Consider the following 13,157-nt stretch of genomic DNA (forward strand, 5'->3'; position numbering starts at 1 on the left):
ACTAACTACACTACATTGCCAAAAGGGTGGCAGTTTGTAGTACACACAAACATACACACATGACCAAAAGTACATGAACACCTGCTCGTCGAACATCTCATTCCAAAATCATGGGCATTAATATGGAGTTGGTACCCCATTTGCTGCTATAACATCCTCCCACTCCTCTGGGGAGGCTTTCCACTAGATGTTGGAACATTGCTGCAGGGACTTGCTTCCATTCAGCCACAAGAGCATTAGGTGAGGTCGGGCGCTGATGTTGGATGATTAGGCCTGGCGCGTTCCAATTCGTTCGATGGGGTTGAGGTCAGGGCACTGTGCAGGCCAGTCAAGTTCTTCCACACCAATCTCAAACTTTCTGTATGGACCTCACTTTGTGCATGGGGGCATTATCATGCTGAAACAGGAAAGGGCCTTCCCCATGCTGTTGCAACAAAGTTGGAAGCACAGAATCATCTAGAATGTCATTATATGCTGTAACATTAAGATTTCCCTTCACTGGAACTAAGGGGCCTAGCCCAAACCATGAAAAACAGCCCCAGACCAATATTTCTCCTCCACCAAACTTTAGTTGGCACTATGCATTCGGGCAGGTAGCGTACACCTGAAACCTCACCTCTTTAAGGAATACCTAGGATAGGATAAAGTAATCCTTCTAACCCCCGCCCCCCCCCCCCCCCCTAAAAGATTTAGATGCACTATTGTAAAGTGGTTGTTCCACTGGATATCATAAGGTGAATGCACCAATTTGTAAGTCGCTCTGGATAAGAGCGTCTGCTAAATGACTTAAATGTAAATGCAAATGTTCTCCTGTCTTCCCAGATTTGTCTGTCAGACTGCCAGATGTTAAAGCGTGATTTATCACTCAAAAGAACGTGTTTCTACTGCTCCAGGGTCCAATGGCGGCGAGCTTTACACCACTCCAGCCAACTCTTGGCATTGCGCATGGGTGATCTTAGGCTTGTGTGGGTTGCTCGGCCAAGGCAACCCATTTCAAGAAACTCCCGCTACGAACAGTTCTTGTGCTGATGTTGCTTCCAAAGGCGGTTTGGAACTCAGTAGTGAGTGTTGCAACCGAGGACAGATGATTTTTACGCACTATGCGCTTCAGCACTCGGCGGTCCCCTTCTGTGCACTTGTGTGGCCTACCACTTCGCAGCTGAGCCGTTGTTGCTCCTAGACATTTCCACTTCACAATAACAGCACTTACGGTTGACCGGGGCAGTTCTAGCAGGGCAGAAATTTGACGAACTGACTTGTTGGAAAGGTGGCATTCTATGACGGTGCCACATTGAAAGTCACTGAGGTCTTCAGTACGGGCCATTCTACTGCCAATGTTTGTCTATGGAGATTGCATAGCTGTGTGCTCGATTTTATACGTCCGTCAGCAATGGGTGTGGCTGATATAGCCAAATCCACTAATTCAGAGGGTGTCCACATACTTTTGTATATAGTGTATATGATGTTAGCTACTGCACATTATGCACAACAGAAAATTATAAAAGCCAATAGATGTAGCTAGCTATAAGCTCTCTTGGGTAAATAAATTCATCTAGCTCCAGGAGGCTAATCTTTTTGAGTCTGAACTGTATTACTGTACTGTATTATATTGACTGGAATTACTCACATCGTTCAATTAAAAAGCAGGGAGAGAACATGTGATTCTGGTACAGCACATGCGTATAGGCTAGTGAATTTGATTTTAAAATAGGGCCTATTTGTATAATTAGTAGGCTGACGCATATATTCACACCTTTTGTATTTCCCCTAATATTAGCCTACCTCTTCTTTCTCTCTATTGTTGCATCATTCTTTCCTCGCTTTCAACAGTTACATAAAATAAGTTTCATTGTCCTTATCTTCATCATTCTAATGACATCCTTGAATAATATAGGACTATAATGAGTTGCAGAAGGCTTTCACGTCTCTTCACTAAGATTGAATGGTTATGAGTCTAAATAAATAACTGCTATAGCCTACCGCCATCGCGGGTTCGCTCTTCTTTCAAACTACGCCTGAGTTCTATTGGCTGCTGCATTTAACATTCAGCAAACAAGAGCTTGTGTCCCTCTTCAAAGTCTATCACTATAAGAAATGCAAAAATGCAACCTATTCGAGCTTTTCCTGCATGGGACTCCAAGAGCTAAGGAGTGTTTAAGGAGAGAGGCCAGCGGAGCACAGGTGTGTGCATTTTGCGCAAGAGACAAAGTTAGAAGCTTAATATACATAACCCATCATTAAATTAGCAAAATTTAAAGATAATACTGCATTGAATGTATTACCTAAAAGAGGTAGGCTAGGACATCTATATATAGGCCTATATACAGTTGAAGTCGGAAGTTTACATACACCTTAGCCAAACACATTTAAACTCAGCTTTTCACAATTCCTGACATTTAATACTAGTAAAAATTCCCTGTCTTAGGTCAATTAGGATCACCACTTTATATTAAGAATGTGAAATGTCAGAATAATAGTAGAGAGAATGATTTATTTCAGATTTTATTTTTTTCATCACATTCCCAGTGGGTCAGAAGTTTACATACACTCAATTAGTATTTGGTAGCATTGCCTTTAAATTGTTTAACTTGGGTCCACCGTTTTGGGTAGCCTTCCACAAGCTTCCCAGAATAAGTTCGGGGAATTTTGGCCCATTCCTCCTGACAGAGCTGGTGTAACTGAGTCAGGTTTGTAGGCATCCTTGCTCGCACACACTTTTTCAGTTCTGCCCACAAATTTTCTATGGGATTGAGACCAGAGGACATTTCTACAAAAAGTACGCTCTTTGTCCCCATGTGCAGTTGCAAACCGTAGTCTAGCTGTTTATGGCGGTTTTGGAGCAGTGGCTTCTTCCTTGCTGAGCGGTCTTTCAGGTTATGTCGATATAGGACTCGTTTTACTGTGGATATAGATACTTTTGTACCTGTTTCCTCCAGCATCTTCACAAGGTCCTTTGCTGTTGTTCTGGGATTGATTTGCACTTTTCGCACCAAAGTACGTTAATCTCCAGGAGACAGAATGCGTCTCCTTCCTGAGCAGTATGACGGCTGCGTGGTCCCATGGTGTTTATACTCGTACTATCGTTTGTACAGATGAACGTGGTACCTTCAGGCATTTGAAAATTGCTCCCAAGGATGAACCAGACTTGTGGAGGGCTACAATTTCTCTCTGGGGTCTTGGCTGATTTCTTTTGATTTTCCCATAATGTCAAGCAAAGAGGCACTGAGTTTGAAGGTAGGCCTTGATACACCTTGATAGGCCTTGATACACCAGATACACCTCCAATTGACTCAAATGATGTCAATTAGCCTATCAGAAGCTTCTAAAGCCATGACATCATTTTCTGGAATTTTCCATGCTGGTTAAAGGCACAGTCAACATAGTGTATGTAAACTTCTGACAGAAATAATCTGTCTGTAAACAATTGTTGGAAAAATGATTTGTGTCATGCACAAAGTAGATGTCCTAACTGACTTGCCAACCTAAGTGTATGTAAACTTCCGACTTCAACTATATCAATCTAGAACAGGATTATCTATTTTGGATGTTGAGACAGTTGAGACAGAGAGAAAGACAGAGAGAGAGTGCTCACGCCTGCACTGATTTAAAGCAACCATATTCAAGTGATAAGATGTTTTTATTTATTGCAGCAAACAGTCTTACAATTTAAAAAAATAAGGTGACCCCCGATAGCCAGATGGGTAAATTAGACGCGCATTCGGTCTTTATATTACTGTAGCATAGACTATGCTGCAGCAAATGTATGCTTACCTGTCACAAGAAAAAAAGTTACCATGATGGGATGATAGGTCTACATGCATTGTGAACTGCACACAATACTGAGAGGGGCTGTCTGTTCCCACCCTGAGCATTGATGATTCATCATGCGGAGGACATAGGCAAGCCAGATCGCATATAATTTAACAGTTCCATTTCATGATATGCTGTTCATATAAATAATTGATTATAATTGCCAGTTTCACGCAGTTATTTATCTCGGGAGAAAAGGGAGTGGTAAATCCCGGTAAGTCTCGGTAATCGGGTTCCCGCCATTCAACCCTAGTCAGGGATGAGCAGTGCTGGAGAAGAGAGTATTTCCCCTTGAGTCATACTTATATCTATCACACTGCATTCATTCTTTTGAGACAATGCTGCATTGTCTACACTGGAGTGTTTTTCAAAGAAGCAACAGACTGTTGCTCTGCGGTCTCCCCTGATGCTCATCACATGCACTGGTGCTTCCAAAAAGTCATCAAGGGACCAAGAGCTTCATACTTTATATGGAAACATAACTATGATCTTGTTTTGTGATTACAGTTTTCCAAGTAAAAGACAGAATGAAATATGAAGAAAAAAATATGAAATTTGCCACAGTGCGATAAGATAACGTATGAATATGCTGTTCCTTATGAAGGATACATATTCTTACAATTTTTTTTTTTTTAACTATTAGGCTATCTGGCTGCTAAATGCATGCTGCGGTGTCCTATTCAATATATGGCATGGAAAACAAGGAAATGATCTAGAGATTTGCTTCACACACTCTTTTTCAAACCTTTTTTAACAGAAAACGCTCTGTTATGGGGGTGGAAGGTAGGTGGCTTCCAACTGTTGTGTGTCAGAAGAGTGCACAACAGAAAACAAAGCGCGGGCCAAGACTTCATACACAGTCTTGACTATTTGCATTCTAGCAGTGTACATACATTCTACAGACACTATAATAACCCCATTTGCACAGAGCTATTGTGAGGAATCTGTGTCGATTTAGTGCGCTATCTGACATTAAAACGGAGCACATAAAATCCTATAATAGCCTACCAATTAATTTGGGGCAATTTGAGCATAATGTTGCCTGGTTGTGTGTACAACCCAGTACAACTCCAGTAATAAGAATTCAGTGGTATTTACAGTCAGTGCGTTGGTTTCAACTGCACAAAACAAAGACAAACCATTATTCCCCGTTCTCTGGATGATGGCCACTGTCTGTTTTAGGCCTCTGAGGCATAAAGCATGCCGTCCACCAGACATAAAAACCTTTGTATTCCCAAGAAATTACGAGGTTAGTAAATACAAGCTTAAGGTCTCAATTACATTTTTTCCCCTAAGTTTTCATACTGACCAAATTCAGTGATTCCACCTCTCCATTACGTTTAATATGGTAGTTGCTAAGAGTGGTGTGGGTCCCCGTTGGAATGCCACTTCACAGAAACTACAACAAGGCCTGAGATATCGGTGACAAGTCACTCAACACTGTGCGATATCTTTATCTGCAGTACTGAATCTATCAAACAGCATTGTCGGTAATGCGACATTGCACAAGCGTATAATCATCATCATTGCACAAACGTATAATCATTGCACAAATGTATCATTAAATATTGAAAATTTGTGCATTGAAAATGTATTAAGAAATGTGTACATTTTCATATTAGTTCGTCACATTTGTGAGTTAATGATACAAATGTCCTCCTCTATTGGCTTTCAGAGTTTAGTGAAGCGTTTGGTGGTAAAGGTGTAAGCTAGTTCCTGGTCCAATTGGGAAGTCTATTCCTGGCTGAACAGAGAGCCTTTTATCCCTTAGGAATGTTTCAAGGGGAAAGAATACTAGAACTCTGCGGGTTTTCTCTCTGCTGAATCATCATCTTACCTTACATAAGTAGCTTTATTCCCCTTTAACTGCACCCAGTGAGGAAATCACAAGCCTAGACCCTGACAAATGAGAACACTCTGTCACACATTGTAGAGGCCCAACTATTTCCATAATAGTTCTTCTGTTTGGAGATGAAACTTTGCAGGAGTATAAAAGGATTAGGTCTCCGATAATATTTTTACAACTAATTAACATCACAGTAGTTGAAATGGCAAACTTGGATTTTAAATTGTGGTATTAGTTTCACAAGGTCCTCTCCACAAGGAACAAGTTTGCCTCAAAGAACTATAACTTTTACCATGGACAAACATGGGTGTTCAGTAGCTCATATTAGAGGTGTACGGCTGCCAGTATGCTACATTTTGGCACTATAACACATAAAATAAGGTTATAGGGCAGTGTTTTGACTTGGACCCCAATGATTTCAGCTTGCAGCAATATTTTCCTCAAATCTATCGGTTGTAGAATTTGGCCCATCCCTCTCACCATAGCTTTCATCATTAAATTCAAAAGTGCAGCTGTGCACTTGGACTGCCAAAATGTCTGGAAACAGCTGTGGGGAGTCACAATACCTTAACCAATTCCATACTCGGCTCCACCCCAAGAGAAGCCTGCCATGTGAGATCATGGTTAAAAGGTGTGTCCCATTATCAGCGCAGGCTTTACATAGCTGTGAGCATAGATCAACTCGGTCCTCAGGACCCCAAGGGGTGTACATTTTGGTTTTTGCCCTAACACTACATAGCGGATTCAGATAAACATCACGATTAGATCATTTGAATCAGCTGTGTAGTGTTAAGGCAGAAGGCAGAAACCAAAACATGCACCCCTTGGGGTCTTGAGGACCAAGTTTGAGAAATGCTGGTATGGAGCGAGGAATGTCACCTATAAAATACAAAACTGTCAGAAAATCTAGGACATCCTCCTCCTACATTCCTTTACTGCATACTGTAGGCCTGTCTGTGCAGCGCTATTCATATAAATGCTAAGTTGCCAAGTCAAGAATTTCAAAATGAGACCAGATGTCATTTCAAACAGATGCTGCGGTGACCAAATGATACTCTTTTACTAGATATTAAAGGGAAACTTCACTGCTAGACACTATTTAGACCAGCTGGACTTGGAGGGCAAATGGCAAACAAGTAAGTTGTTTGCTGTCAGTAGCTAGCTAGTAATATCAGCTCTCTTTTTACACGAGGCAGTGTTGTTCAGTACAGAACAATTTTGATCAATTCGGCAATAACGGGGATTGCTAGTAGCACTACAAGACAACCTAGCCATGTTGAGCTAGCTAGCTTTGTTTGCTATACCCAAAACTTACTGTAGCCTAACGTTATAGCTAGCTAGACACAGTGTTTTTCACTAAGAGCAAAACCAGAGAAATGTTTTGATGATGATGAAGTGTAAAGGAATGACTTTGGCTTTATGACTCATATTAGTCTTTGAGTAACTACACCTGTGTGTTGTAGCTAGCTAGTTTGTGAAGGTGAAATATTGAATATTCTGCATTGTGCTGTTACATTAGAAAGACAGTACACAACAATTACCCATGAAAGTCAAATAGTGTTTTTGTCATTTTCTTACAGACAAAACTGCTTGATGGTCGACAGATTACTTTTGGAGTTTGTTCTACGTGGGGAGAAGCTAGGCAGAGGACATCAAATCCCCTTGCCTGCTTGTGCTGTTGGGGCCATTCAAGCAATTTATGCCTCACACAATGAACAGTATGTTGGATACAAAGAAGTTGATGACTCAAGAAGAGATATGAAAGGTCCCATAACAACAATCTCCCCTTGTGTCAAAGTGAACCAAACTGCTATCCCCAAAAACACCATATGCAAGTATTCCCTTTGTAGAACTGTAGTATTTATTATAGCAATATATATATATATATATATATATATATATCTAACTAAGTCATACATTGCCATAACTGTTCCTGCATACAGCTGTGTAAACTCACCTAGGTCTCCAGCGCAAATAAACATTGTCGTGAATTCAAGCAATGTCTACTTATTTGCTACATTGACAGACTAATCTGTTTTATTGAAACATATTTACGTACCAACAAATGAAAGTTGAAATGATACACCAACTCCCTGCATCATTTATTTTAGTAGTAAGCGTGTACCAAGTTACTTCCAAATACGTTTCATGAATACCACAATGAATTGATCCATGGTTTCTGATGCAGCTGGAATGTTCCAGGCAAGATCCCGAATGTTCTTCAGCTGGTGAACCTTGTCTTGTGTTGGGCAATGGCAGTTGGTCTGGCAGAACTTCATGAGCTCCGTGAAATTAGACTCACAGACTACACAATTTGGCTCTTGCCAGTCACATGCAGTCTTTTCCTCTTTCAAGTCAGACGACGTTGAGCTTGAGGTTGTTCTCGGCTGAAAGCTTTCATCCAATAGGTCTACAGGATCTGTACTACTGAAGCTGGTGTCAAAGTAATCAGCAGCAGCAGCTGGACTAGTTTGTACGACACACACTAGTCAGTGACTTGCCAACATTTTACTACTTTGTCCCCATCAATACACACTCAAACAAGGTACAGTACTATATCCACCCATCCCCCTCGTGTCAATAGATAATGTATACTAACCTTCACACACACATGCGTCAGTCACCCACACCATCCCCTCTTTACTAATAACTCAGCTTTTCTTAAATTTAGACTTCAAGTTTTACATAAACAAATCAACTAACCCTCCATAATACAGAGAAAAGTACAGTAGAAGTTGAAACCTACTTATAAAACACACCAACTATGACAACAAGACACAAACCATGTTTATGCCTAGCTCCAGTATATTTATTTGCTCATGGAGTCAAGGTGACTTACACTAGTTCCTGGTGCTGAGCTTGATGTTGATGCCGGTGCAGATGTTGATGATATTGAACTCTGTAAATAGAACACATAGGCCAGTCACGTTAGCCTCTGCGGTAGTTAGTTAGCTAGCTAACGTTTAGATACGGTCCGGTAGGCTGTAGCTAACGTAACCTAACGTAGCTTGCAAAGTTACAAATTACATTGCCAGATAGCAGTTGGCTATTTACATAGATTTTCTTTGGAATGCGTATTATGAAAGCTAGCTAACTAGATTTTAGTTTCAATAAACAAATGTAGTTCCCTAGCTAGTTACGTTAGCTAGATAAGTTAACTCTGCTCGACTTCTTAGTAAGGTAACCGATGAAATTAGGGATGCACGATATATCAGTGAACATATCGGAATCGGACGATATTAGCTAAAAATGCCAACATCGGTATCGGCCCGATGTCTAGTTTAATGCCGATGTGAAATACCGATGTCAAAGCTGACGCGCAGACCTATATAACGTAGGTACATGACGTAATGACGCTAGAGGTCGACCGATTAATAGGAATGGCCGATTAATTAGGGCCGATTTCAAGTTTTCATAACAATCAGTAATCGGTATTTTTGGCCACTGATTTGCCGATTTCTTTACACCTTTATTTAACTAGGCAAGTCAGATTAAGAACACATTCTTATTTTCAATGACGGCCTAGGAACGGGGGTTAACTGCCTTGTTCAGGGGGGATTCGGGGATTCGTTTTTGCAACCTTCCGGTTACTAGTGCTAAGAGCCTCGGCGTGACCCTGGACAACACCCTGTCGTTCTCCACTAACATCAAGGCGGTGACCCGATGCTGTAGGTTCATGCTCTACAACATTCGCAGAGTACGACCCTGCCTCACACAGGAAGCGGCGCAGGTCCTAATCCAGGCACTTGTCATCTCCCGTCTGGATTACTGCAACTCGTTGTTGGCTGGGCTCCCTGCCTGTGCCATTAAACCCCTACAACTCATCCAGAACGCCGCAGCCCGTCTGGTGTTCAACCTTCCCAAGTTCTCTCACGTCACCCCGCTCCTCCGCTCTCTCCACTGGCTTCCAGTCGAAGCTCGCATCCGCTACAAGACCATGGTGCTTGCCTACGGAGCTGTGAGGGGAACGGCACCTCCGTACCTTCAGGCTCTGATCAGGCCCTACACCCAAACAAGGGCACTGCGTTCATCCACCTCTGGCCTGCTCGCCTCCCTCCCACTGAGGAAGCACAGTTCCCGCTCAGCCCAGTCTAAACTGTTCGCTGCTCTGGCATCCCAATGGTGGAACAAGCTCCCTCACGACGCCAGGACAGCGGAGTCAATCACCACCTTCCGGAGACACCTGAAACCCCACCTCTTTAAGGAATACCTGGGATAGGATAAAGTAATCCTTCTAACCCCCCCGTAAAAGATTTAGATGCACTATTGTAAAGTGGTTGTTCCACTGGATATTATAAGGTGAATGCACCAATTTGTAAGTCGCTCTGGATAAGAGCGTCTGCTAAATGACTTAAATGTAAATGTTACTAGTCCAACGCTCTAACCACCTGCCTTACATTGCACTCCACAAGGAGCCTGCATGGCAGGCTGACTACCTGTTACGCGAGGGCAGCAAGAAGCCAAGGTAAGTTGCTGGCTAGCATTATACTTATCTTATAAAAAACTATCAATCTTAACATAATCACTAGTTAACTACACATGGTTGATGATATTACTAGTTTATCTAACGTGTCCTGCGTTGCATATAATCGATGCGGTGCCTGTTAATTTCTCATCGAATCACAGCCTACTTCGACAAACGGGTGATGATTTAACAAGCGCATTTGCGAAAAAAGCACTGTCATTGAACCAATGTACCTAACCATAAACATCAATGCCTTTCTTTAAAATCAATACACAAGTATATATTTTTAAACCTGCATATTTAGTTAATATTGCCTGCTAACATGAAATTGTGTCACTGCTCTTGCGTTCATTGCCTGGCTCGTTGCGAACTAATTTGCCAGAATTTTACGTAATTATGACATAGCATTGAAGGTTGTGCAAAGTAACAGGAATATTAAGACTTAGGGATGCCACCCGTTAGATAAAATACGGACAGGTTCCGTATTTCACTGAAAGAAAAAAAACGTTTTGTTTGAGATGATAGTTTCCGGATTCGACCATATTAATGACTTAAGGCTCGTATTTCTGTGTGTTTATTATATTATAATTAAGTCTATGATTTGATAGAGCAGTCTGACTGAGCGGTGGTAGGCACCAGCAGGCTCGTAAGCATTCATTCAAACAGCACTTTCGTGCGTTTTGCCAGCAGCTCTTCGCAATGCATTGCGCTGTTTATGACTTCAAGCATGTCAACTCCCAAGATTAGGCTGGTGTAACCGATGTGAAATGGCTAGCTAGTTAGCGGGTGCGCGCTAATAGCGTTTCAAACGTCACTCGCTCTGAGACTTGGAGTAGTTGTTCCCCTTGCTCTACATGGGTAACGCTGCTTCGAGGGTGGCTGTTGTCGACGTGTTCCTGGTTCGAGCCCAGGTAGGAGCGAGGAGAGGGACGGAAGCTATACTGTTACACTGGCAATACTAAAGTGCCTATAAGAACATACAATAGTCAAAGGTATATGAAATACAAATCGGAAAGAGAGAAATAGTCCTATAATTCCTATAATAACTACAACCTAAAACTTCTTACCTGGGAATATTGAAGACTCATGTTAAAAAGGAACCACCAGCTTTCATATGTTCCCTTGTTCTGAGCAAGGCACTTAAACGTTAGCTTTCTTACATGGCACATATTGCACTTTTACTTTCTTCTCCAACACTTTGTTTTTGCATTATTTAAACCAAATTGAACATTTCCTTATTTATTTGAGGCTAAATTGATTTTATTGATGTATTATATTAAGTTAAAATAAGTGTTCATTCAGTATTGTTGTAATTGTCATTATTACAAATAAATAAAATCGGCAGATTAATTGATATCGGCCTTTTTTGGTCCTCCAATAATCGGTATCGGCGTTGAAAAATCATAATCGGTCGACCTCTAAATGACGCCATGTAAAATTTTGCGCTACACCTGCAACACAGCATTCCTAACCTAGCCCAGCCCACAATGTCTGCTGTGTGGATCGAGCAGTCAACAAGTCGAGCAGTCATTTGAAAGAGACAACTCAAACACCAAGATAATGGAATTCATTGCCCTTGACAATCAACTGTTCTCTGTCATGGGTGATGTTGGCTTTCGCGACTGTTCGAGCACCGGTACACACTAACGTTACCAAGTGCGCCGTTGTTCAGATGTTGCCCTACCAGAGTTACACAGTAATACTGTCACTGCTATTAGCTTCAGGACATGCTATGGAATGCCGTTTGGGTCTTTGCGTGTCAAAAAAGATACACGTCAAGATACACGTCAAATAACACCATTTGACAATAACACTATTTGACACGTTAAATCAGATTTTAATTTGACTCGTCAAATAACACAGTTCTATTATAGAATGTTATGTGTTCTGAATTTGCACATGCAAGCCAAGCGCTACCACTACATTCAGTGCAGTCAAAGCTGTACAAAAAAGTCTGCAAACAAGCAAACACCGGCCACAAAAGATGTGTTTACAATACCGCGTTGGTATTAAAGCATTATTTGTTCGACCGCAACTTCTGGGGTAGCTAGCTAGCTTTCGCTTGTTACCTAGCTAGCACCAATACAACCAGCCTGAAAACAATGACCAGAAGAAACTGCAGTCATTTTCACTATTCTTAGCAATGATTTAGGAATACTTGTGAGTAAGTATTAGCTAGGTTCATGAAAATAAATAGCTAGCCAGCTACTTAACCCTGTTGTCCAAAGCTAACGTTATAAGCAGCCAGCTAGTTTCATATGTCTAGAGAGGCTCGACCTGACCGGGTAATGTGTTGTGAAGCTAGCCACAAGAAGGATTAGGCACAATTGTGGAATTGCAGTTTGCCTTCAAAATAAAAAGTCCCTCTTTGAAAGTGATTTAGACTAGATAATGTTAAACAAGGTTGGTATGTGAAGCAATGAAATGGGGTATCAGTCTACTCGGTGACACCCACAGAATACAACTGTGAAGCGTTTACGCAAATATTAGCGTTGTAGTTCTTTTCGCAGGACTGCGACTGTGTGAAATCACCTCCCCAGTCAGCCTATTGTGTGTATTGACATTCATATTGCATTGCACAGCTTTACCTAAGGATTGGGGATCAATGAAATGTGGTATCAGTCTACTCAATACGCAAGATATTTTTTCCCAAATGTTTTCCCTCCTCAGAGTTATCAGACTCCAAAACATCCATGTGTTATTGTTTTTCCTCTGGAATAGTGTTCAATGCACATAGGTTGACAATAAATGTGGCTCAATTCACAGTTGTTTCAGAATCCCATAATAAGAGCTACGATGCTAATGTTCTCTGGATGTCACTGAGTAGACTGATACCCCATGTCATTGATCCACAATTCATAGGTAAGGATGTACAGTGAAATAAGTATGCCCCCAATTTTCAAGTGTAATACATCCAGTGTGATTTCAGATTGTCAAATTAATAATTGATTGTCTTTTGTTGATTTTAAATAACATTCAAACCTCATGATCTATTCAATTATGGCATAATTCTATTACTTGTATGCATTTGCATCA

General features: G+C 41.3%; 1 protein-coding gene across 2 annotated transcripts in view; it reads right to left on the reverse strand.

Moving 5' to 3' along the window:
* Positions 1-13,157, reverse strand: part of LOC106586194 (cordon-bleu protein-like 1) — a 53,198-nt gene that overhangs the window by 33,733 nt on the left and 6,308 nt on the right. Inside the window, exon 3 of one of the 2 annotated variants that reach the window (XM_082968909.1) lies at positions 8,496-8,555. The exons of the other annotated variant lie outside the window; for it this stretch is intronic. Coding sequence (XP_082825035.1) covers positions 8,496-8,555 — 60 coding nt within the window. The remainder of the gene's footprint in view (positions 1-8,495; positions 8,556-13,157) is intronic. 2 annotated transcript variants of the gene reach the window in all.

Source organism: Salmo salar, chromosome 25 (genome assembly GCF_965601325.2).
Source record: "Salmo salar chromosome 25, fSalSal1, whole genome shotgun sequence".
In the NCBI taxonomy this organism is placed as follows: Eukaryota; Metazoa; Chordata; class Actinopteri; order Salmoniformes; family Salmonidae; genus Salmo; species Salmo salar.